Raw genomic sequence first — 27,726 nt, forward strand, 5'->3', positions numbered from 1 at the left:
CGGTAGAATTGTTTCTCATAATCCCTATCCCACAGCCTGCCGACAGATGTAACCTAACATTTTAATGTTTTGTCTTTCATGAGAGACTAATGCCTAACAAACTGAACATGTTTGTTTGAACTCAGTCTGCTCGGCTTGCTTACACACTGAGAGCAAACACCTTCAGTATGTGTCTTCTCCACTTCTAACAGGGTAGGCTCTGAGGCTAGGTACCTTGTCTGCGTCTGTTCACACTAATAACCCCCCTCAACCTAACCTCTGTACCTCAGCTGTCACTCACACAACCCAGTTACAGTAGTTACCCTGGCAACCAGCTGGAATGAGAATGCAATGGTACCTTTCCTGCACCATTTGAATGCACCTTTAAAGGGGAACTTAGAGCGTTTTAGCAACATGAAGTCTTATTAAAATCTGTTCATATACACCCATTTTTTTATATTTTCTGACAAGCGACTACTTAGATATGGTCATTTACACGTTTTCATACATTCATAGAATGTTTGGGTATGATGCAGAGTAAAGCGTTTGTGAAAAGTGGGAAAGCGGCCATGCGTTTGGCAATTAATAGACATACACTGCAGTAAATAAAACCTAATAAAAACATCTGTTTTGTCCAGGACTTGAGTCTACAAAGACCGGTGCTCCATAGCCAATCAAAGCTACAGTAGGGCTATATTCAAATAAGCCATTTGCCACACGGCAGTGTTGCCAACCATATTTAGTGAGTTTTCAGACCCCTCCAGCGACTTTTATTGGTAAAAGATTCTAGCAACAAATTCAGCTACCTACACGGGCCTGCAATCATTCACTTTGAACTGGACTGTGTGTTTACAGGTGGTAGCAACAGCGCGTGACTGACCAATACCTCACAAGGTTTCTTCTCTTCAAATCTGGGACCTTGAAACTGAGATACCTTTCGATTCTCAAAACAATGTTCTGGGCGTACTGCCAAATTGCTTATACTGATAGTGAGGATTCCTTCCAAGCACGTTCAATCAGTCACTTGCATGAACACAGAAATAGGTTATTAAAAAAGCACACATTTTTTTCCATCACATTCCCTCCTCTTGTCACTCACTCTGTGATAATTATCAATACATTTTATTCATTTGGTTATTACTTAAACTACCAAAGTAGTAAGTAAATAAAACCACAGACACTTTCAAACCCTTGTGACCCCTAACCTTTGAACAGTAGTGTGTGTGTATGTGTGTGTATGTGTGTGTATATATATATATATACAGTGGGGGAAAAAAGTATTTAGTCAGCCACCAATTGTGCAAATTCTCCCACTTAAAAAGATGAGAGAGGCCTGTATTTTCATCATAGGTACACGTCAACTATGACAGACAAATTGAGAAAAAAAAATCCAGAAAATCCCATTGTAGGATTTTTAATGAATTTATTTGCAAATTATGGTGGAAAATAAGTATTTGGTCACCTACAAACAAGCAAGATTTCTGGCTCTCACAGACCTGTAACTTATTCTTTAAGAGGCTCCTCTGTCCTCCACTCGTTACCTGTATTAATGGCACCTGTTTGAACTTGTTATCAGTATAAAAGACACCTGTCCACAACCTCAAACAGTCACACTCCAAATTTCACAATGGCCAAGACCAAAGAGCTGTCAAAGGACACCAAAAACAAAATTGTAGACCTGCACCAGGCTGGGAAGACTGAATCTGCAATAGGTAAGCAGCTTGGTTTGAAGAAATCAACTGTGGGAGCAATTATTAGGAAATGGAAGACATACAAGACCACTGATAATCTCCCTCGATCTGGGGCTCCACGCAAGATCTCACCCCGTGGGGTCAAAATGATCACAAGAACGGTGAGCAAAAATCCCAGAACCACACGGGGGGACCTAGTGAATGACCTGCAGAGAGCTGGGACCAAAGTAACAAAGCCAACTATCAGTAACACACTACGCCGCCAGGGACTCAAATCCTGCAATGCGAGACGTGTCCCCCTGCTTAAGCCAGTACATGTCCAGGCCCGTCTGAAGTGCATTTGGATGATCCAGAAGAGAATTGGGAGAATGTCATATGGTCAGATGAAACAAAAATATAACTTTTTGGTAAAAACTCAACTCGTCATGTTTGGAGGACAAAGAATGCTGAGTTGCATCCAAAGAACACCATACCTACTGTGAAGCATGGGGTTGGAAACATCATGCTTTGGGGCTGTTTTTCTGCAAAGGGACCAGGACGACTGATCCGTGTAAAGGAAAGAATGAATGGGGCCATGTATCGTGAGATTTTGAGTGAAACCCTCCTTCCATCAGCAAGGGCATTGAAGATGAAACGTGGCTGGGTCTTTCAGCATGACAATGATCCCAAACACACCGCCCGGGCAACGAAGGAGTGGCTTCGTAAGAAGCATTTCAAGGTCCTGGAGTGGCCTAGCCAGTCTCCAGATCTCAACCCCATAGAAAATCTTTGGAGGGAGTTGAAAGTCTGTTGCCCAGCGACAGCCCCAAAACATCACTGCTCTAGAGGAGATCTGCATGGAGGAATGGGCCAAAATACCAGCAACAGTGTGTGAAAACCTTGTGAAGACTTACAGAAAACGTTTGACCTGTGTCATTGCCAACAAAGGGTATATAACAAAGTATTGAGAAACTTTTGTTATTGACCAAATACTTATTTTCCACCATCATATGCCAATAAATTCATTAAAAATCCTACAATGTGATTTTCTGGATTTTATTTTCTCATTTTGTCTGTCATAGTTGACGTGTACCTATGATGAAAATTACAGGCCTCTCTCGTCTTTTTAAGTGGGAGAACTTGCACAATTGGTGGCTGACTAAATACTTTTTTTCCCCACTGTATATATATATATATATATATATATATATATATATATATATATACACACACACACACACAGTGGAGAGAACAAGTATTTGATACACTGCCGATTTTGCAGGTTTTCCTACTTACAAAATATGTAGAGGTCTGTAAAATGCAATAAAATGCAAATTAATTACTTAAAAATCATACAATGTGATTTTCTGGATTTTTGTTTTAGATTCCGCCTCTCATAGTTGAAGTGTACCTATGATAAAAATTACAGACCTCTACATGCTTTGTAAGCAGGAAAACCTGCAAAATCGGCAGTGTATCACCCGAGTGGCGCAGTGGTCTAAGGCACTGCATCGCAGTGCTAGCTGTGCCACTAGAGATCCTGGTTAGAATCCAGGCTCTGTCGTAGCCGGCCGCAACCGGGAGACCAATGGGGCGGCGCACAATTGGCCCAGCGTCGTCCAGGGTAGGGGAGGGAATGGCCGGCAGGGAGGTAGCTCAGTTGGTAGAGCATGTTGTTTGCAACGCCAGGGTTGTGGGTTTGATTCCCACGTGGGGCCAGTATGAAAAAATAAAGTAATGTATGCACTAACTGTAAGTCGCTCTGGATAAGAGCGTCTGCTAAATGACGTAAATGTAAATGTAAATGTATCAAATACTTGTTCTCCCCACTGTGTGTGTGTATATATATATATATATAAACACACACAAAAGTATGTGGACACCCCTTCAAATTAGTGGATTCGGCTATTTCAGCCACACCCGTTGCTGACAGGTGTATAAAATCGAGCACACAGCCATGCAATCTCCATAGACAAACATTGGCAGTAGAATGAAGAGCTCAGTGACTTACAACGTGGCACCGTCATAGGATGCCACCTTTCCAACAAGTCAGTTTGTTACATTTCTGCCCTGCTAGAGCTGCCCTGGTCAACTGTAAGTGCTGTTATTGTGAAGTGGAAATGTCTAGGAGCAACAACGGCTCAGCCACGAAGTGGTAGGCCACACAAGCTCACAGAACTCGACCGCCGAGTGCTGAAGCGTGTAGCGCGTAAAAATCGCTTGTCCTCGGTTGCAACACTCACTACCGAGTTCCAAACTGCCTCTGGAAGCAACGTCAACACGAGCTGTTCGTCGGGAGCTTCATGAAATGGGTTTCCATGGCCAAGCAGCCACACACAAGCCTAAAATCACCATGCGCAATGCCAAGCATCGGCTGGAGTGGTGTTAATCTCGCCACCATTGGACTCTGGCGCAACGGAAACGTGTTCTCTGGAGTGATGAATCACGCTTCACAATCTGGCAGTCCAACGGACGAATCTGGGTTTGGTGGACGCCAGGAGAACACTACCTGCCCGAATGTATAGTGCCAACTGTAAAGTTTGGTGGAGGAGGAACAATGGTCTGGGGCTGTTTTTCATGGTTCGGTCTAGGCCCCTTAGTTCCAGTGAAGGGAAATCTTAACGCTACAGCATACAATAACATTCTAGACGATTCTGTGCTTGCAACAGTTTGGGGAAGGCCCTTTCCTGTATCAGCATGACAATGCCCCCGGGCACAAAGCGAGGTCCATACAGAAATGGTTTGTTGAGATCGGTGTGGAAGAACTTGACAGAGCCCTGACCTCGACCCCATCAAACAACTCAATTTTTGGGATTTTGTATGTATTTATTTATATCTATATATATCTAATTGATTCTTGAAGAATGTCATTTATAAATGCCTCATGAGCTTTTTTCAACTGTCCTACCCCAACAGAACCCAAAATATAAGCTTTCTTTACCCCCATTGTTTGTAAACGATGTAATTATAAACAAATACTGTATAGCCTCAACACTACTCTGCATAGATGGATAATAGAGATTGTAAATAGATGGTACAGACTGATGCATTGGACCTAAACTCGGCAACCAAGAACCACTCGGACATCATCTCATGCCCGATATAAGAGCACAATATGTACTGCCTTTTTTTTTTTTTTACCATGCTGCGTGACGATCCTCAGCTCAGCAACAAAAACAATAGCAACGGTGGTGGGGCGGCCAGTGGCGCCGTTTCCTCCTACTGCTGATTACGTCTTTAATGTAGGATTGTTACATTTGACTAAAAAGGTCATAAAGTGATGACCTAGACATTATTATAACTCAACTGTTTGACTCAAATCCTAGATCAGCAGTCCCATTCTGAGACATTTTATTAACATGGGTCCTGCTCTCATCTGTATGTGTCTCTTGAGCATGACACTTATTCATAATCTAGTTCTATTGGAAGGGTGCGAGAGAGGAGGAAGGAAGGAAAAACAAGAGGGAAAGGACAGAGCAAGTGAAGGAAAATGATAAAGGAGAGAGAAAGTGATGGATGAAGAGAAGAGTGTGTCCCCTGCTCTGGGACAGCAACACTGACCAGGCCTGCCAGAGGTTTACCATCACCGTGCCAACCAGGAAGGGCATGAGGCATCATCTGTCCGTTCCCAACCCCCCCCCCCCCCAAAACACACACTCCCAGCTCACACACACTAACAGAGCAGAAAAGGGCACAGAGGTTATTAATAGCAAACAAACAGGATACAACAGGACTCCCAGTGTAACTGGTAACTGATTGCTCTACAAAGTTGATTTGTTTACCAGTTTGTTTGTGGTTAAAAATATATTACTTGACTAATATCATTCATGTATCAGTTTGTTTTAAATCTGGGCTGGGGCTCGAATGTTTATGATGTTTTTCTATCTTTGGTAAGTATGTTTGATATAGTTGACATGGCTATTATCTTTGAACATGTCTAGGACTTTCGTTGGTCATATTTTCTCCGTCTATCTTTGGAGAACTTGGGGTGCCCAACGGTTTCCGGTTTAGTTGAGGACAAGGCTGATTTGACCCATAATTAGTGTGGTGTGGAGTAATGGTGTTTGTAGTCTGTTTACCTGGTTTGTGTATCTACTGTAAGCTATGTCAGTTAGTGTAAGACAAGTCAAGTTTGTGTTTTAAGGCATTTGTAGGCCATCGTAAACAGCAGAGAGATTCTCCCACTGTAGATTAATCTGTAAACAGATCTGTCTCTCTGGCTGCGTTTACACAGGCAGCCCAATTCTGATATTTTTTCCACTAATTGGTCTTTTGTCAAGTCGCATCAGATCCTTTCACATCAGATCTTTTTCAGAGCTGATCTGATTGGTCAAAAGACCAATTAGTGAAAAAAATACAATAATTGGCCTGCCTGTGTAAATGCAGTCTGTCTCTCTCTTTCTCTCCTCTCTCTCTCTCTTTCAGCCAGGATTTAACACTTGGCAGGTTCATAGCTTTTGGAATAACAACATTTTATGATTGAGGATCGATCGTATGACAGCGACTATTAGTTAATTATTTTTCATACACTACCAGTCGAAAGTTTGGACACACCTACTCATTCAAGGGTTTTTCTTTATTTTTACTATTTTTTACATTGTAGAATAATAGTGAAGACATCAAAACTATGAATTAACACATATGGAATCATGTAGTAACCAAAAAAGTGTTAAACAAATCAAAATATATTTTATATTTGAGATTCTTCAAATAGCCACCCTTTGGCTTGATGACAGCTTTGCACACTCTTGGCATTCTCTCAACCAGCTTCATGAGGTAGTCACCTGGAATGCATTTCAATGAACAGGTGTGCCTTCTAAAGTTAATTTGTGGAATTTATTTCCTTCTTAATGCGTTTGAGCCAGTCAGTTGTGTTGTGACAAGATCGGGGGGGTATACAGAAGATAGCCCTATTTGGTAAAAGACCAAGTCCATATTATGGCAAGAACAGCTCAAATAAGCAAATAGAAATGACAGTCCATCATTACTGAAAGACATGAACGTCAGTCAATACGGAAAACCTCAAGGACTTTGAACGTTTCTTCAAGTGCAGTCGCAATAACCATCAAGCGCTATGATGAAACTGGATCTCATGAGGACCACCACAGGAATGGAAGACCCAGAGTTACCTCTGCTGCAGAGGATAAGTTCATTAGAGTTACCAGCCTCAGAAATTGCAGCCCAAATAAATGCTCCACAGAGTTCAAGTCACAGACACATCTCAACATCAACTGTTCAGAGGGGACCGTGTGAATCAGGCCTTCATGGTCGAATTGCTGCAAAGAAACCACTACTAAAGGACACTAATTATAAGAAGAGACCTGCTTGGGCCAAGAAACACGAGCAATGGACATTAGACCGGTTGAAATGTGTCCTTTTGTCTGGAGTCCAAATTTGAGATTTTTGGTTCCAACCGCAGTGTCTTTGTGAGACGCGGTGTGGGTGAACGGATGATCTCCGCAAGTGTAGTTCCCATCGTAAAGCATGGAGGAGGAGATGTTATGGTGTGGGGGTGGTTTGCTGGTGACACTGTCTATGATTTATTTAGAATTCAAGGTACACTTAACCAGCATGGCTACCACAGCATTCTGCAGCGATACGCCATCCCATCTGGTTTGGGCTTAGTGGGACTATCATTTTTTTCCCAACAGGACAATGACCCAACACACCTCCAGGCTGTGTAAGGGCTATTTTACAAGAAGGAGAGTGATGGAGTGCTGCATCAGATGACCTGGCCTCCACAATCCCCTGACCTCAACCCAATTGAGATGGTTTGGGATGAGTCGGACGGCAGAGTGAAGGAAAAGCAGCCAACAACTGCTCAGCATATGTGGGAACTCCTTCAAGACCGTTGGAAAAGCATTCCAGGTGAAGCTAGTTGAGAGAACGCCAAGAGTGTGCAAAGCTGTCATCAAGGCAAAGGGTGGCTATTTGAAGAATCTCAAATATAAAATATATTTGTATGTGTTTAACACGTTTTTGGTTACTACATGATTCCATATGTGTTATTTCATAGTTTTGATGTCTTCACTATTATTCTACAATGTAGAAAATAGTAAAAATAAAGAAAAACCCTTGAATGAGTAGGTGTGTCCAAACTTTTGACTGGTACTGTATGTGACTCAGACTAACTGCTACAGTAAGGTACTCAAGGCTCAGTCCTAAATGGCATCCTATTCCCTATATAGTGCACTACTTTTGACCAGAGCCCATGGTTAAAAGTAGTGCACTATAGTGAATAGGGTGTCATTTAGGACTTTAACTCGAGAGCATAGCGCTGTACCTCAGGTCTGCCCTCACTGCTCTGTGTCCGTCTACCATTGAGATCTGCTGTCTAAGGGACTTCCATTGGGCTACATAGAAACCCTAACAAAAGACTCACCATTGAAAAGATGGCTCTCTCAGTTAGTACATTGTATCTGCTGAACAGCCACATGGCTATCGGTAGGTATTCACCTTGAGCTATTGACTTTTTACCTGGTAATCTTGCTCAATAGGGCGTGTCCTGTTTTGATGACTGGGGTATTGGATCTCTCTCTCTTGCTCGCTCGCTCGCCCTCTTTCTCTCAACTTTTTGGTTTCACAATGCTCCATTTGTACTCTTTTAAACATCTGATGTGATTTCCAAATAAACCGGGAATACCAGACCTTAGGCAGAGACCTAGTCACGTTATGACTGCTACTTAGTCATGGATGTTTCATTAAGTGTTGACCAATGTGAGGCCACAGTAATGAAATCAGGCAGATTTCCCCCTGGGTTGTGTGAAGGATCTCCTGTTTGATCAGGGGCCGTATGTATCGTACATTTCAGAGTAGGAGTGCTGATCTAGCATCAGGTCCCCCCTGTGTATGTCATCTTATTCATTGTGATCTAAAGACAACTCTGAGACACTTGATAAACACAGCTCTTGCTCTATATGTTCCCCTACCTATACCCCCTGTAGCGCCCACTAGATGCCCTATATATGCCCACTAGGTGCCCTATATACGCCCACTAGGTGCCCTATATACGCCCACTAGGTGCCCTATATACGCCCACTAGGTGCCCTATATACGCCCACTAGGTGCCCTATATACGCCCACTAGGTGCCCTATATACGCCCACTAGGTGCCCTATATACGCCCACTAGGTATACGTTGTATGCTCTATACATTCTAGGAGATATCTCATCTATGCTGCTACACTGAAAAGAAAATCTAAACGTAACATGTAAAGTGTTGGTCTCATGTTTCATGAGCTTAAATAAAATATCCCAGAAATGTTCCATTCGCACAAAAAGCTTATTTCTCTCAAATTTTGTGCACAAATTTGTTTACTTCCCTCTTAGTGAGCATTTCTCCAATGCCATGATAATCCATCCACCTGACAGGTGTGGCATATCAAGAAGCTGATTAAACAGCATGATCATTACACAGGTGTACCTTGTGCTGGGGACAACAAAACGGCACTCTAAAATGTGCAGTTTTGTCACACAACACAATGCCACAGATGTAAAAAATGTTGAGGTAGCATGCAATTGGCATGCTGACTGCAGGAATGTCCACCAGAGCTGTTGCCAGAGAATGCAATGTTCATTTCTCTACCATAAGCTGCCTCCAACGTTGTTTTAGAGAATTTGGCAGTACGTACAACTGGCCTCACAACCGCAGACAACGTGTAACCATGCCAGCCCAGGACCTCCACATCCGGCTTCTTCACCTTAATCAGAAACCATCTCAGGGAAGCTCATCTGTGTGCTCGTCGTCCTCACCAGGGTCATGACCTGATTGCAGTTCGGCGTCGTAACCGACTTCAGTGGGCAAATGCTCACCTTCGATGGCCACTGGCATGCTGGAGAAGTGTGCTCTTCATGGATGAATCCCGGTTTCAACTGTACCGCCTGATCAACTCTATGCGAAGAAGATGTTGCCATGCATGAGGCAAATTGTGGTCACACCAGATATTGATTGGTTTTCTGATCCACGCCCCTACTTAAAAAAGATATCTGTGACCAACAGATGCATATCTGTATTCCCAGTCATGTGAAATCCATAGATTAGGGCCTAATGAATTTATTTCAATTGACTGATTTCCTTATATGAACTGTAAATCAGTAAAAACGTTGAAATTGTTACATGTTCCATTTATATTTTTGTTCAGTATACATGTTAAAAGTTAATTTATAAATATGTAGGCTATATTGAAGCGTTAGGTTTTAGGCGTGCGAGAAATAGCCACTCGAATTGGAGAGGAGGCAGAGCCCGTGTTAAGCTTTCATGAATAACTGGGCCTGCCGGGAGCATATGTAGCTACATTATTATAGGACGACTTCTGAGAATGATGATCTGCAACAGACAGCTCATCTCTGTATCAGAAGTAAAAATACAGCCAGACTGGCCTGCTACGGTGTCTTTCTAGACTTTTCTAAACTGTCGAGTAAACCGACAACTGATTCAAATCAAATGAAACATTAAAACCACAGGACTATTTATTGAAAATGACATTTTCACTGCAGCCTAGAGTAGAATTTTGTACTCACTTGAAAACAATAATGCAATTATTCATTGCATTGTGGTGTTGTAGGCTAGTCTAGGTAAGATCATTGTATTGTCCCTAAACAAGATCAATAGGGGATATTTTTGTCTCATGTCTTCACTATTCTTTCATGCGCAATGATGCACCTGGCCTCTCTGCTGCCTATCAGCTATTCCTATTTATTGTTGTGGATTCATATTGAAAATTGATGCAGCTTTGAATGCTTTTATGTGTGGTATGATGCTAGTTAGCTTATTGCAGATCTGGACAAACGATCCACCTACCACTATTGTCACTATGAATGGTGGATAGAGGGCTGGATATACTGTTACACTGGTATATTATACTGATCTGTGGTATAGTACACAGAAAAGCATAGTGCATAAGGGAAGTACCAAAACACCTTGATATAGGGGAGGTACATGCAAGCAGTGTTGCCAACTAATTTTTGGGAAGTTGCTAGAGGCAGGTCGATTTGTTGCTAAATGACGTTGTGATGTCATTGCGTGATGACGTCATTCCGTAATAACGTAAAACTGCGTCATTACGTAGAATACACAATAACGTTACTCAAATTGACTGGCCATCTCGGCGACAAATATGATTTGACATTTGTTAGTTTAGATTTGTTTGTTTATTATCACATATTTTTATTTGTAAAAGTAATATAAACACAACACATTTTATATGATCAGATATAAAAATAAAAAAAACACAACACATTGAATTATTGAACAATTACACATGACACATTACTGAACAATTACATTTGATTTATTTTCTTATTAACTAGTAAACCTACACATTCTGAACAATTTATAGTTTTAAGCAGTGTATTGTTAGTTAGTTAACATGCTACCTAACTGATCAACAAGTATAAGTACAAGCTAATAACAAGGTATATATGCCATCTTATTGAACAAGCAACTTAACTCAAATAATGATGTGTGCGCTAGGCATCTCTCTCCAGCTCTCTCCAGGTTATTGTGCTGCTTGGCTGGCCTGTGCACGAGCTGAGCGCCTGCTGATGACGTCACTCACAATGCACTTTTGCAGCCAGGCACGTGTTGTGACTGAGTGTGTGACAGAGAAAATCGTTTTGGTGTCATTTAGAGGGGAAATGCGTGCATTTTAGCATTTGAGTCACTTTTCAAAAGTTGCTAAAAGTTCCAAATCAATTTTTAAAAGTAGCTAAATTTGTTGCTTGGTGCTGTTTGGAAAAAAATGTTGCCAGGGTAGTCTGAAAAGTTGCTAAATCTAGCAACAAAATTGCTAAGTTGGCATCACTGCATGCAAGCGCACAAGGAAATTTGGCTAGGGTGGAAGAAATTATATAGTAAAACCTACAAAAGAGCGAATGTAAACCAGGGGAAAAAATGCACTACCCTCCTCTGTGCCCAATAAAATAACCACACAACCCTCCCCAAAGCAAAAAAAATTAGTTTGACAACCTTACACTATTTTGGACCACCCCCCCCAGTAAATTTCGATCTCTCCCTAATGCTATAATTGCTCATGCTTGGAAAGTGGTCAGACACACACACTGTTTTTGTATGGAATCAACCTGTTTTAAGGAGGATTTTATAAATGTTGATGTAATAGATACAGTGGGGAGAACAAGTATTTGATACACTGCCGATTTTGCAGGTGTTCCTACTTACAAAGCATGTAGAGGTCTGTAATTTTTATCATAGGTACAGTTCAACTGTGAGAGACGGAATCCAAAAATCCAGAAAATCACATTGTATGATTTTTAAGTAATTAATTTGCATTTTATTGCATGACAAGTATTTGATACATCAGAAAAGCAGAACTTAATATTTGGTACAGAAACCTTTGTTTGCAATTACAGAGATCATACGTTTCCTGTAGGTCTTGACCAGGTTTGCACACACTGCAGCAGGGATTTTGGCCCACTCCTCCATACAGACCTTCTCCAGATCCTTCAGGTTTCGGGGCTGTCGCTGGGCAATACGGACTTTCAGCTCCCTCCAAAGATTTTCTATTGGGTTCAGGTCTGGAGACTGGCTAGGCCACTCCAGGACCTTGAGATGCTTCTGACGGAGCCACTCCTTAGTTGCCCTGGCTGTGTGTTTCGGGTCGTTGTCATGCTGGAAGACCCAGCCACGACCCATCTTCAATGCTCTTACTGAGGGAAGGAGGTTGTTGGCCAAGATCTCGCGATACATGGCCCCATCCATCCTCCCCTCAATACGGTACAGTCGTCCTGTCCCCTTTGCAGAAAAGCATCCCCAAAGAATGATGTTTCCACCTCCATGCTTCACGGTTGGGATGGTGTTCTTGGGGTTTTACTCATCCTTCTTCTTCCTCCAAACACGGCGAGTGGAGTTTAGTCCAAAAAGCTCTATTTTTGTCTCATCAGACCACATGACCTTCTCCCATTCCTCCTCTGGATCATCCTGATGGTCATTGGCAAACTTCAGACGGGCCTGGCTTGAGCAGGGGGACCTTGCGTGCGCTGCAGGATTTTAATCCATGACGGCGTAGTGTGTTACTAATAGTTTTCTTTGAGACTGTGGTCCCAGCTCTCTTCAGGTCATTGACCAGGTCCTGCCGTGTAGTTCTGGGCTGATCCCTCACCTTCCTCATGATCATTGATGCCCCACGAGGTGAGATCTTGCATGGAGCCCCAGACCAAGGGTGATTGACCGTCATCTTGAACTTCTTCCATTTTCTAATAATTGCGCCAACAGTTGTTGCCTTCTCACCAAGCTGCTTGCCTATTGTCCTGTAGCCCATCCCAGCCTTGTGCAGGTCTACAATTGTATCCCTGATGTCCTTACACAGCTCTCTGGTCTTGGCCATTGTGGAGAGGTTGGAGTCTGTTTGATTGAGTATGTGGACAGGTGTCTTTTATACAGGTAACGTGTTCAAACAGGTGCAGTTAATACAGGTAATGAGTGGAGAACAGGAGGGCTTCTTAAAGAAAAACTAACAGGTCTGTGAGAGCAGGAATTCTTACTGGTTGGTAGGTGATCAAATACTTATGTCATGCAATAAAATGCAAATTAATTACTTAAAAATCATACAATGTGATTTTCTGGATTAGATTCCGTCTCTCACAGTTGAAGTGTACCTATGATAAAAATGTCAGACCTCTTCATGCTTTGTAAGTAGGAAAACCTGCAAAATCGGCAGTGTATCAAATACTTGTTCTCCCCACTGTATATACTGTAATTGTTAATTGAGTGCTAATTGGACCGTTAATATGTAAAGTTAATAAAGAGTGCACAGTGTGACTGGGGTGTCAGTGGGGGTTTAAGGTGCGGTAGTGGAGTGATGTTAACACTGTCTGGTGGATCATGCAGATGACTACTGGGGCTGCAAATTGACAGGGGAAGACGACGTCCCATAGAGATCAACTTATTCTGGAGTTTATTCTCTTTTCAAAGCTGCCTCCCACTGGCCACATTAAGCAGAGATGAAATGGAAGACTTGTATCGGATGGAAGTACTGTATATCTGGGCATGTTTTGCCTGGTGCTCCAGGCCGCCTTTGATATAAGTAAAGACATGCTTATGAAAAGGGGGTCACTTGGGCGTTATGGCTGTTCTTCATTGGTCCTTCCCTAAGTAATCGTAAATCACACGTTCACTCTTACTTATAGCGGCAGGCCAGGGTATCCACTCTACCCCATCATTATGTAATATTAGAACTAATGTTAGCTTAAGTCTTGTCCCCGGCTTCCCCCCCTCTCGCTCGCTCCCCTCTCTCTCGCTCCCCTCTCTCTCTCTTTCTCGCTCACTCCCCCCTTGCTCTCTCGCTCAAGAGGGCTCTATTTTAAGGGCAGTTGATTACATTGTTTAGCTGTGCCACCCTGTGAAATACCCTGTCCCATCCCCTCCCCCCTCTTCTATCCTCACCCTGCTGGGCCTCGAGGGACGGGAGATTTCTTAGCTGTCACACATGGCTGCCTCTGTCACGGCCCCACTTTGTTGTGCTTTTCTCCTCCTTGAGTTCCTCCACATTGTGTGTTTTTAAACGGTGCTTTGCTCCCTCTGCAGAGCGACGGCTGAAGACGGTTGGCTAGAAGAAGGAGCCACAAAGAAAAACAGCCATGACAGAATACTACCAGATCTTAGGGGTCCAGAGAAACGCTTCGGCGGAGGACATTAAAAAAGCGTGAGTAACCTTGTCCGGCATGGCCTCTATTTTTACACGCGTGTCGACTTTAGTAATGTTGGACACTCTGAAGGATGTAGTAGACTAATTATAGAAACTGAGTAAAAACGGATAGAGTGCTAACCGCAATGCTTTAGAAGGTTTCCACTCTTATCACTCCTCTTCCTGTAACCTTGCTGAGTATCGCTGTCACAAACCTTCCTGTACACTCACACACCCGCACACACACAGACACACTGAACAGCCCCGCTCACGTCCTGTGACCAATGTTTCCTATTGTCATTTGAAGACTGTCATTCGTATTGTTTTGCCAGTAATATGTTGTGAATAACAGACACACCTACTCCTCTTTTAAAACATCAGTATGATTGTGAGATTATGATCTGCCCTTTTGTGCTGCTAGGCTTGGGAATCTAAGGTATGCTCGTTTTTTAGGGTTTGGCTGAAGTTAACACCAACTTCACTGTGAAGGGAGCGTTTTTCCTCTCTAGTTCTGTTTTTCAGTTTAAGTGTTGATTACAATGTAAACATAACTGTCTAAGTCACTAAAGGGACTGAGTAGTGGTAATTTAAACACAAGCAGTAGTCATATTAACTCTGTTTTTAACGCTGACTATCCTGCATTTGACCTTTTTAACTAGATAGATAGCACCCTAGACAAAGGTCAAAAGGTTAGGTAAATTGTGTAACCCCATCTCTCTGATACAATTGATACTCTTACCACTGGGCCACTTCTAACCGTGCCGATTTGAACTGCTTTACCTCAATCTTGGCGCCTCTTCACACTTAATACACTTTTCATAAAAATACAGTCTGTTACACATATTACTTAAATGTAAACTTGTGTACTTGCTACGTTTCGACATCTACCTCCAGAGGTAGTTCACGACACTCGCCAGACAGTTGCTCCCCTTGAAGCAGGGCAGTGTAAACAGAATTGTCTCGTTAAGCCAACACACCTACAATATAAATGTTAATAGCAGAGCAATGTTTTTGAAACAGCTGAAATGTAAAGACATTTTCCTAATATTTGAGACTTGTTTTATTGAGTTTTTATTTGAAGTTGCAGTAACAGCCTGCTACATTCTGAAATTGACTCAGTAGCTGCCGGCTGCACTGAGCCACGTAAAACTATGGAAGCCCATCCCCATTCCTGATTTTTTTACATGTACATTTTAGTCATTTAGCAGACGCTTTTATCCAGAGCGACTTACAGTTAGTGAGTGCATACATATATATATATATATATTTTTTTCATACTGGAATCGAAACCCACAACCCTGGCGTTGCAAATGCCATGCTCTACCAACTGAGCTACATCCCTGCCGGCCATTCCCTACCCTGGACGACGCTGCGCCAATTGTGCGCCGCCCCATGGGTCTCCCGGTCGGCTACGACAGAGCCTGGATTCGAACCAGGATCTCTAGTGGCACAGTGGCCTTAGACCACTGCGCCACTCGGGAGACATGATCTGGTAGTAGGCTAACCTAACCAACTCCAGACCCTAGTTGTAGCGTATGACATAGTAATACACCAGCTGTAAAACATTGTTTTATATTGGCTAGGATGGGACCAGATTATTTTTCTAATCAGGTCATATGGTTTAAAAATAAATACCCTGGAAAAACTCCTGGCCCAGGGAGGATGAAAACATGAAAACCCTTTACACAGACAAAGAAACAACTGCGGTTGGACAAAAACTAACAGGGCTGAGCTAGCTGTATGCAGGTTTGCATCATGTAGGCCTTTGCATCTGTAATAAAAAATATACTCATACAGTATGTCATCACTATTGTGTTGATTGAGTAACCCCAGTCAATCATTTTGGATTAAAAAGGCCTAGGTAGCCGAGCCACCCGAAGTGTGAATATCAACTAAATTTGATCACATTCACATTTTCTCAGAACACAAAAATGTTTGCCTATTTTAGGCTATAAAAACATGGCGTTATGTTTCCCCAGGCCCCGATGTGATCAGAGCACATGGGCTTCTCTAGGCTACCTACAGCTGTGGTTGTTATCAGTAGGCTACAGTTGATCAGACTGAAGTATTTATTGTGCACGTTGACAAATCATGAGGCATTTTATGAAAAGATGTTGGTGGCGGTTATGGGCTTCCATATAAAACAGCTTGTCGTGGTGAATTCACCTATATCCACATTTTCAGTCACAATTTGCTTTTACCACATGTAATGATTTGCATGATATTGATAAAAATGAAGGCTGGTTGGTTGTTATATTGTAAGGTAGGTCTACTGTACTTTTATATTCGTATGAGAGGGTTAATCGTTCATTTTTGATAAGCTAATGTTATTTGATGAAGACATGCTGTAGCAATTGTCTGCACATGCATGCTTCTGAATTGTTGCATTATTCAAGAGTTTAATATGGTTTGGTTGCATTATTCAATAATTTAATATGTTTTAGAAGAAAAGTTTCAGTCATTGTTGAATAGTTTGTGTTTACTGGATAGTGATTACTATGATATTTACGGTCAATTTGAGCTGCAGACCAAGAATGTCGCGTTGGCAGCCACAACGCTAGGTAAGGTAAAGCAAGGATGTACTGTGAATTGAAAAGTATAATTCTCTTTCGTCAAACCGCTCCTCAGACTCTCCTTCATATCTCGTAGTGAGAATCTTGTTTCTCATGATCTGAGAGTCCTTTATGTGCCTTTGGCAAATTCCAAGCGGGCTGTCATGTGCCTTTTACTCAGGAGTGGCTTGCGTGTGGCCACTCTACCATAAAGGCCTGATTGGTGGAGTGCTGCAGAGATGATTGTCCTTATGGAAGGTTCTCCCATCTCCACAGTGGAGCTCTGTCAGAGTGAGCATCGGGTTCTTGGTCACGCCACCCCACCAAGGCCCTTCTCCCCCGATTGCTCAGTCTGGCCGGGCACCCAGCTCTAGGAAGAGTCTTGGTGGTTCCAAACTTCTCCCATTTAAGGATGATGGAGGCTACAGTGTTCTTGGGGACCTTCAATGCTGCAGAAATGTTTTGGTACCCTTCCCCAGATCTGTGCCTCGACACAATCCTGTCTCGGAGTTCTACGGACAATTCCTTCGACCTCGGCTTGGTTTTTGCTCTGACATGCACTGTCAACTGTGCGACCTTTTATAGATAGTCATGTGCCTTTCCAAATCATGTCCAATCAATTGAATTTACCACAGGTGAGATTATGAGTTGTAGAAACAAGTTGTAGAAACATCTCAAGGATGATCAATGTAAACAGGATGCACCTGAGCTCAGTTTCGAGTCTCATGGCAAAGTGTCTGAATACTTATATAAATAAGGTGTTTCTGTTGAAAAAAATGTAAACCTGTTTTCGCTTTGTCATTATTGGGTATTGTGTGTAGATTGATGAGGATTTGTATTTATTTAATCAATCTTAGAATAAGGCTGTAACGTAACAAAATGTGGAAAAAGGGAAGGGGTCTGAATACTTTCCGAATGCACTGTATTCTCTCAGGCAGGCCCGGTCCTGGCCGTTCTGCCACCCTAGGCGGATTTTATACTGAACAAAATGTAAAGTGCTGATCCCATGTTTCATGAGCTGAAATAAAAGATCCCAGAAATTTTCCATACGCACAAAAAGCTTATTTCTCTCAAATGTTGTGCACAAATTTGTTTACATCCCTGTTAGTGAGCATTTTATCCTTTGTCAAGATAATCCATCCAACTGACAGGTGTGGCATATAAAGAAGCTGATTAAAGAATATGATCATTACACAGGTGCACCTTGTGCTGGGGATATGCCGTTTTGTCACACAACACAATGTCTGTCTCAAGTTTTGAGGGAGCGTGCAATTGGCATGCTGCCTGCAGGAATGTCCACCAGAGCTGTTGCCAGAGAATTTAATGTAATTTTCTCCACCATAAGCCACCTCCAACGTCATTTTAGAGAATTTGGTAGTACGTCTAACCAGCCTCACAACCGCAGACCACGTGTAACCACGCCACCCAGGACCTCCACATCCGACTTCTTCAATGTGGGATCGTCAGAGGGGGAGGGGTGCTCAGGAGTATTTCTGTCTGTAATAGAGCTCTTTTGTAGGGAAAAACTCATTCTGATTGGCTGGGCCTGGCTCCCCAGTGGTTCGGCCTGGCTCCCAAGTGGGTGGGCCTATGCCCTCCCAGGCCCATGGCTGCGCACCTGCCTAGTCATGAAATCCATAGATTAGGGCCTAATGAATTTATTTCAATTGACTGATTTCCTTATATGAACTGTAACTGAGCATGTTGCGTTTAGATTTTTGTTCAGTATAGAATAGTGTAGCCTACAGTGTCAGCCCGCAATGGAATTTTATGGATGCCCATCTATGTGGTAGCCTACCGTTTTGTAAAACAGGCAGTTGCATTGGCTTTATTAGTCCTGATTCCTGTGACTAATCGTTTTGGCTATTTAAGCTCTGAATATCAGCTACCTAACTTTATCAGGAATTATCCTGAGCCTATTTGCAATGAGAATCCATGTGTTTACACAGCGGGAAATTCAGAACTCTTTTTATTTTTCACTATGATTAACTAATACAAACTTAAAATCACTGATTATCATGCCAATTTAGCCCACGGGTCGAAACAAATTATGTACACTATATATACAAAAGTATGTGGACACCCCTTCAAATGAGTGGATTCTGCTATTTCAGCCACACCCGTTGCTGACAGGTGTATACAATTGAGCACACAGCCATGCAATTTCCATAGACAAACATTGTTAGTAGAATGGCCTTACTGAAGAGATCAGTGACAAATTTCAGTTTGTCAGTTTGTCAAATTTCTGCCCTGCTAGAGCTGCCCCGGTCAACTGTAAGTGCTGTTATTGTGAAGTGGAAACATCTAGGAGCAACAACGTCTCAGTCGCGAAGTGATACAAACTCACAGAACGGGACCGCCGAGTGCTGAAGCCTGTTGCGCGTAAAAATCGTCTGTCCTCGGTTGCAACACTCACTACCGAGTTCCAAATTGCCTCTGGAAGCAACGTCGGCAGAAGAACTGTTCGTCGGGAGCTTCATGAAATGGGTTTCCATGGCCGAGCAGCCGCACACAAGCCTAAGGGCACCATGCACAATGCCAAGCGTCGGCTGGAGTGGTGTAAAGCTTGCCGCCATTGGACTCTGGAGCAGTTGAAACGCGTTCTCTGGCGTGATGAATCACGCTTCACCATCTGACAGTCTGACAGATGAATCTGGGTTTGGAAGATGCCAGGAGAATGCTACCTGCCCAAATGCATAGTGCCAACTGTAAAGTTTGGTGGAGGAGGAATAATGGTCTGGGGCTGTTTTTCATGGTTCGGGCTAGGCCCCTTAGTTCCATTGAAGGGAAATCTTAACGCTACAGCATACAATGACATTCTAGACGATTCTGTGCTTCCAACTTTGTGGCAACAGTGTGGGGAAGGCCCTTTCCTGTTTCAGCATGACAATGCCCCTCTGCACAAAGCGAGGTCCATACAGAAATGGTTTGTCGAGATTGGTGTGAAAGAACTTGCCTGACCTGCAAAGAGCCCTGACCTCAAACCCATCGAATAACTTTGGGGATGAATTGGCACGCCGACAGCGAGTTTGTCCTAATCACCCAACATCAACGCCCGACCTCACTAATGCTCTTGTGGCTGAATGGAAGCAAGTCCCCGCAGCATTGTTCCAACATCTAGTGGAAAGCCTTCCCAGAAGAGTGGAGGCTGTTATAGCAGCAAAGGGGGGACCAACTCCATATTAATACCCATGATTTTGGAATGAGATGTGTCCACATACTTTTGGTCATGTAGTGAATATAAACCCCTGCATGACTGATTTTAAACCACCGCACAGCCATCTTGGTACTCCTCCATTGTAAAAAAAAAAAAAAAGATTTTGGAAGCTATAGAAATGCATTTATTAATGTCTACATTCGTTTTTGACACATTTATTCTATTACAGACATCTTTAATGCATAGGGCAAACTTTTAAATTCTATTATGTTAGCTAAACATACCCCCCCCAAAAAATAAATTATATATATATATATATATAACATTTTTCTTGAAGTATTTTTTTTTTTAGATTACTAGTGTTACTGTCCCTACTACAACAACAAAAATACTTAAATACATGTAATTTTGTCTTTGAAACATTTAATTGAAATACTGTAGCATTTCATTCATTCCGATACCACTGCTCCAACTGGGGAGTGCCAATATGGCTGACCGGTAGCTACAAAGACTCTCAATGGCCAATAGATAGCATCAGCAATCCAGGGTTTATATACATAATTGGTTGAAACTCCTGGACAGCAGTTGTGAGTACCCTGATTTTCTATTCCAGATATTGTCCATTTTACTTTGACCTGTCCTGTTTGTTAACATGTCATATTCACATCGAAGCAAATTTTGTATTTGATTGGGCGCCATTTAGGCTAGGCTATTTGATCGGAGAAACGTGCATGATGTAAAAAGTATCTGTCTCATGACATTGTCATAAATTTGATCTCCAGCCTGTAGGATACAGAAAATGCAACTTTTTCTACTGTAGGCTATAGTCTACATAATTTATGTAAAAAAAGAAATGGAACATTTGTGGTGAGCCGCAGCGGTGCGTCTCTCCAACAACACCGTGGGGAGGCACCCTGGGCATGGATAATAAGTTGCGCCCCTGCCTTTGACAAAGTGGGTAGGCCAACTGCTTTTCACGGGGCGGCATCAGCGTTCACCTAAATAACCCATATGCCACTGGGTGAGAGAAATTTACATATTTGGCTGGCTGGCCCTGCGTTCAGGTGAGCGTGATGCTTTACGACCAAGATGTGGTTTACCTCAGGCCAGAAGCACCCTTCCAGTGCTGTTGTTTTTGTTTTTACCTGTAGGTAAGTTTTAACAGGGGCCGTATGCATCAAGCATCTCAGAGTAGAAGTGCTGATCTAAAATCAGTTTAGCCTTTTAGATCATAATGAATAAGATTACATGGACAGGGAAGACCTCATCCTAGATCAGCACTCCTCCTCAGAGAAGCTTGACACCTATGGCCCCAAGTCTGCGTGGAGACCTAGGTCTTAATGTGCTCATTCACAGCAGAATATATTGTCATAAAAGACTAAATCCCTACTCTGTGGTCTCTATACAGCCCTATGGATGACCTCTGAGTCCGGGCATTCCTCCATAGTGCCTGTGACTGCATCCCAAATGTCACCCTATTTTCTATTGAGTGTGGGTCAAAAGTAGCGCACTATATAGGGAATAGGGTGCCATTTGGGATGCAGCCACTGGCTGCTACAGGCAGGCCTTAGTCAGGGAGAACTGCTGAATCAGCACAAACCGCTGTCCTGGACTGCAGAGCCATGAAGTTTACTCTGCCTCCCCTTTTTTTATACCCCTGCTGTGGAGGGGTGAGAATTGGGCTGACAGCCTTAAAAACGCCCTGCTGCTCTGCCTGCACTTTTGTCTTCTTGATTAATTAGGATATCTTCCTCATTCAGGGTTAATCATTAACATACAGCCTGAAAAGTGGACAATTCTTTCCAATTAAGTGTCACGAGAGGGGGTTGTGTCATTTTAATGGTGAAATCGGATTACTGAGTCTTTTTGAAATCCTCTGTTAATTGCTCAAACTGTTTGCTGAATTGCAAACGATCTGTTAAGAATTGATACTTGCACTCTCCTGGTCAGCCCTCAGTCATCAACCTACAATTTGATCAGCGAATGATAAAATAATACCTCTCAATCTAATTACTACTCATGGAAAACTATTGTATATTGATGGTTATACATAGTTCGTATTTGTTGTGTCATTATTAATGAATGGTGAGATTACCCATCTCCTTAGATGACAAATGACGGTGGTATCTTTTGGCTGTACATGTCTGTGCATGTGAGTCTATTTCTATGTGTAGAAAAATATATAATCTGCCATACTGTAGGTACAGAAAGCTAGCACTCAAGTGGCATCCAGACAAGAACCCGGACAACAAGGAGGACGCAGAGAGGAAGTTCAAAGAGCTTTCAGAAGCCTACGAGGTCCTGTCAGATGGTAAGACTCCTCCCCCCCCCCCCCCCCCCCCCCCACCTAAGACTCCTCACTATGGACAGTTTGAAATGCTAACACAAACGCTAATGCACATGTCAGGAATGCCCTCGGAACTGCCTCAATTCGTCAGGGCGTGGACTCTACAAGGTGTCGAAAGCGTTCCACAGGAATGTTGACTTCAATGCTTCCCACAGTTGTCAAGTTGGCTGGATGTCCTTTGGGTGGTGGACAATTCTTGATACACACGGGAAACTGTTGAGCATGAAAAACCCATATGTGGTTGTCCCACCTAACTATCTTAAGATTAATGCACTAACTGTAAATCGCGTCTGCTAAATGACTAAAATGTAAAAATGTACTCATACTGGTGCGCCTGGCACCTACTACCATACCCTGTTCAAAGGTAATTGCATCTTTTGTCTAGCACATTCACCCTCTGAATAGCACACATAAACAATCCATGTCTCAATTGTCTCAAGTCTTAAAAATCCTTCATTAACCTGTCTCCTCCCCTTCATCTACACTGATTTTTAAGTGGATTTAACAAGTGACATCAATAAGGGATCATAGCTTTCACCTAGATTCACCTGGTCAGTCTATGTCATGGAAAGAGCAGGTGTCCTTAATGTTTTGTACACTGTGTCCATTTTCGAAACGTTACAAGAACCCTTTTACACTAAAATGAGTAACATATTACGCGACTGCAACCTGTAAAATGTTATGATGTGGTGGACAGAAACCTATGCTAGCTAGCTACATAGCATGCACACATGAGGTCTAGGCCTACTTGATTAGTGATATCTCTCTGCTATACAGATTGTATGACTGATACAAATTATTTTAACAGGCCCTGGTCAAAAGTAGTGCACTACATAGGGAATAGGGTGCCATTTGGGAATCAGTTATAGGCCTGAGAGCACAACAGAGAACTGTAATGTCTTGATTTATTTGTCCCTGTTATGTACTGCTCTCCCAGCAACAGCAGCTAACAACAGGCCAGTAATTGTTTCCCTTCAAAGCGCACAATGTCAGGACCGTTTGTGCTGTGGAGTTACATACTTGAACATCGACTTTCCTCTTTTGGTTCTCATACAAGCCTTTAAGTAGTCACTCTTGTTGTCGTTTGGCTTGTTCCACCTATCAAGTTCTGAAAATTTGAACCTGTTGGTGAAAGAAGAGCACAGGTGGAAGATTATCAGAGGTCTTAGAGGAAGGATCTTAAGACGGTTGAAAATAAGTGATTTCAACCAGTTTTGCAGTTGAAATGACATCTTTTCAATACGTTTTTCTCACTGGGTAGAAGAAAGGATCTTAAGACTGCGATCGAGAAACATTCAGTGAGTGTAGTTTGCGAACAAGCATCAAATCAATAGATTTCTGTATACATTATAACTCAGCTGGCAGTAATAAGGAACCACTAAGACCATTTCACATGAACCTCGTGTATCAAATAATGAGAATGAGGCAGGATCTGTTTCATATCCAGGTAGCTATTATTATCCAAAGGTCGCAGCGAGCTTTACTTTAGATGGAGAACAGAAATTACACTTTGTCAAGTTCAAAGTGTCCCAAATGGCACCCTATTCCATAGTGTACTACTTTTGACCAAGGTCAGACCAGGGCCCATGGGGCTCTGGTCAAAAGTAGTGTACTGCATAGGGAATAGGTTGCCATTTGGGACACGTCCACAGTGACTATTGCCTGACCGCTTCAGATCTCTTAATCCCTCCTTTTCTTCTTATCCCTAGCAAACAAGAAGACCCAGTATGATCGATATGGTAAAGAAGGCTTAGCTGGAAACGGAGGCGGAGGGGGAGGAAGAGGTATACATTACTCTTCATGTTTTGATATGTAGCCTCTCTAAGAAATATGGAGGTTAAACATGTATATTAAATGATACAGTAATATATGATGTTATGACACAATGTCTGAAATACCACATAAAGCTAGCTAGCATGCCAAGGAGAAGTGTTTTGCTTCTACCAATGTACAGCCCTATGGGGTCAACTTCAGTGTGTTACCATAAATCTGACAGGGCAATACAAACCTTGCTCTTTTTTCTGAGGAATCAAAACCATTAGCTATCAACTAAACCTCGTAGTGCCATGCTACCCTCATCGTGCCCTTGAATAATTGAACTATGTTTAGATCACCATGTGTACTACATGACCAGGAATATTTTGCTCTGCTATCACTCAATAACTCTCATTGTATGTTCTTAGTTGATGATTCTCTGTTTCTTCCAGGAGGGCGTTATCACAACGGTGATCACTTCAGTGGTGGGTTCACATTCCGTAATCCAGAAGATGTCTTCAGGGAATTCTTCGGGGGTCGAGATCCATTTGCAGATTTCTTCGGTAAGTCTTTTCCCCCCCACTGAGGCCAGAGAATGCCTAGAGCGAGCCTAGCTCCCAGAGAAGCCAATGGAATTGCCCTTATCCTATAGAGTGGAAAGAGAGTGACTGAGGAGAGCGAGAAAGAGGGAGAGAGAGGAGGATGGAGCCATACTTTGGTACACTTTGACTACTTTATTATTTACAATTCATCCAAGTTTGCTGTATATCGGATGTGAGGTTGTTAAAAGTAAAACCTCAAAACACTCAGGTCTTATCCCTATGTAGATAATAGTAAATATCTAGAGGAATCTATCACTTTAGCGTTGACAAAACAGATATGGCTTTGATAAACAAAACTGAAGCAGGCATTGAGATGAAGTTGATCTACGCTGCCTCGAGCGAGGTCTGTGCTTTTTAATTCCTGGAACACTCCTGACCTTTTCACTGTCGGTTACCCACAACTAATTCCGTTCTAAACCCCTGTGGACATGCAACTAATTGTGTGCCAATCTGGGTCAGCCTTGCTGGCTGGATAAGAGAGACTAGGCTGTTTGCTGCCCTGCCTGACTATAGTGTTATATAGCTGGTACAGAGAACTGGCTACACTGCAGACTGATCAGGGGTAACTGAGGTAGCCAGGATGGGGAAATTAACACCATCCACCAGCGAAATGCTGGTAGATTTTGGCATTAGCTGGTATGTCTATTCTTACCAGCCACATTGGCGGGTGGTCACACAGATCGTTTTGGAGCATTTTTTATTTATTTTTATCCAAAGCCCACGATTTGAGTGTGTGTGTGTCAGCTCTGGAAGAGAGAATCTCAATGCTACAGTGGTGAAATTGGGGTGGGGTTCAATATTTGGTTCAAACAATAGAGAGAAAGATGGAGACCTTGCCGGCTGGAACAGGTATAAAACACGCTCTGATATCCACGTCTGTCTCTGTGTGTGTGTTCTTTGAAATCACTTACAATCAATTTCAAAACCATTCAATACATGTTGTTTTAACAGTACAAAGCATGTGCATGCATCTTCTGTGATTTATCTTTATTATTTCTTTTTTTGGGGAAAATAAATGTGGCTTGTAAACAAATTGAGTTGTCTGGTAGAATTTGGGCAGCCACTGCGGCTAGTGGACCAAAAAGTTAATTTCCAACCCTGGAGGTGTAGCCTGGACCCTTGATTAGATAAACACATACCCATACACTCTAGCCTGACACACAGGACTGTCTAGCCTGACCGTGGGGTAGCCTGACACCCAGGACTGTGCTCAGAGTGCCATCTAGTCTAACAGTGTAGTAGCCTGGGTGTGACTCAGGACTTCAGCAGTCAGTTGACCCGTCCTGTGTTTTATTAGTCTTAGCAGGACCCCAGGCTGCTGCTGTGTCTAGTGACTGACAGACTGACTGACAGACCCCCAGCACCAGATGGCATAATGACAGCCAGCCATACAATCACCATGCCTCTGGCTAGAGGGGCTATAGGGTAGGTACTGTATAGCCATAGGACTGGCTTTCGAGAGAAAACAACAACAGCCATTGCATCCTTTAGTCTCTTCCAACCACAGACTGGATAGCCAGGATGGTCTGGGTTCAAATTCAAGTTTACGAGCAAACAGGGACACCTATTAAGCCAGGACCAAAGTATGGTTCTCCATGCCATCAGCCTAGCAGGTACTATCCTCTTACCGACAGCATTGAGGACATGCTGTCTGATGCTGCTGCTGGACACTGCCAACATGGGAGTAAACAGCAACAGCTGTCCTCTGCACTCTGTGGATGCGTCCCAACTGGCACCTTATTCCCTATATAGTGCACTACTTTTGCCCAGAGCTCAATGGACCCTGGTCAAAAGTAGTGCGCTTTATAGGGTGTAGGCATGGTTGGGGAGTAACTGATTACAAAAAAACTGTAGTCAGTTACTTTACCAGCAAGAATATTGTAATCAGATTACAGATACTTTTGAAAAATGAGATGATTACTTTTAAATTCAGAAAGGATGTTTGCGAAAAAAGACATTGACACCTTTCTGTTTTCTCAATGACATTCAATCCAGCATTGAAAATAGGGGCAAGTTTAAGTTTGTTAACCTGAGCGTGTATGACCACAAGTCAGAGACTACTATGATGACATACCAAATGTGTTTGATGGATCCTTTTTATCTTTTTATAATGCCTCTTAAGGGTAAAGTAGCCCAAAAGTAACTGAAGGTAATCAGATGACGTCTGTGTTTTAAAGATGCCCTGGGCATTTATACAGAGCGAAGTCATACTGCATAGTTTACACACAGAAACAACAAAGCAGTATCAACCTCGGAGCTTCCTGTGTACTCCTACACAACACACATTCATCAAGTATTATTGTAACCCCTCCCCTGTTTCACATGTGTTTCCACACACACAGACACATGCGTCTGATGCTATTACAACTGGTCTTATTTTAATACAGAAGCTATTTTTGAAAGCATTCCAGCTGAATGATGTAGGCTCTCATATCCGTCCGCTGTCTGAGGCTCGCCTCCATATTTAGAGCTCTGTGGGTGAACCGTGGATGCCTCGCTGTCATTCGCTGAGCAGATACAGGCTTTTACACCACTGGCTGAGCCAATAGGCTCCCTACTACGACACGTCTCCCATTGGTCAAAACAACACCTTCCTTAACCCCAAGTCACCTAACATTAGCTGAGTTTAGCAATAGCTTTCAAAGGCCATTTTCAAGTCAGTATATTGTAAATAGCCCTGCTACATTAAATCCTTTCCTAACGAAATAAGTCACATCAAGGAACACCGAGATAAAGAAGAAGACGGTCCGGAGGTTCAAGGGTTTTAATCCTAGATCATAAATTATATTGTGGTCAACCTCGTTAGAAACATCTTCCATGCTCAGCTGCATCCCATATGGCACCCTATTCCTTACGTAGTGCACTACTTTTGACCAGGGCCCATAGTCATAAGCTCTGGTGAAAAGTAGTGCACTATATACAGTTGAAGTCGGAAGTTTACATACACCTTAGCCAAATACATTTAAACTCAGTTTTCCACAATTCCTGACATTTAATCCTAGTAAAAATTCCCTGTCTTACGTC

General features: G+C 42.6%; 1 protein-coding gene across 1 annotated transcript in view; it reads left to right on the forward strand.

Moving 5' to 3' along the window:
* LOC311143346 (dnaJ homolog subfamily B member 6-like) overlaps positions 1-27,726 on the forward strand; it is a 48,141-nt gene that overhangs the window by 2,769 nt on the left and 17,646 nt on the right. The window contains exons 2-5 of the mRNA XM_084179187.1: positions 14,190-14,307; positions 22,200-22,309; positions 24,055-24,129; positions 24,553-24,663. Of these exons, the coding sequence (XP_084035313.1) occupies positions 14,243-14,307; positions 22,200-22,309; positions 24,055-24,129; positions 24,553-24,663 (361 nt within the window). The 5' untranslated portion in view covers positions 14,190-14,242. The remainder of the gene's footprint in view (positions 1-14,189; positions 14,308-22,199; positions 22,310-24,054; positions 24,130-24,552; positions 24,664-27,726) is intronic.

This window comes from Coregonus lavaretus (genome assembly GCF_964263955.1).
Source record: "Coregonus lavaretus genome assembly, chromosome: 2".
Taxonomy (NCBI): Eukaryota; Metazoa; Chordata; class Actinopteri; order Salmoniformes; family Salmonidae; genus Coregonus; species Coregonus lavaretus.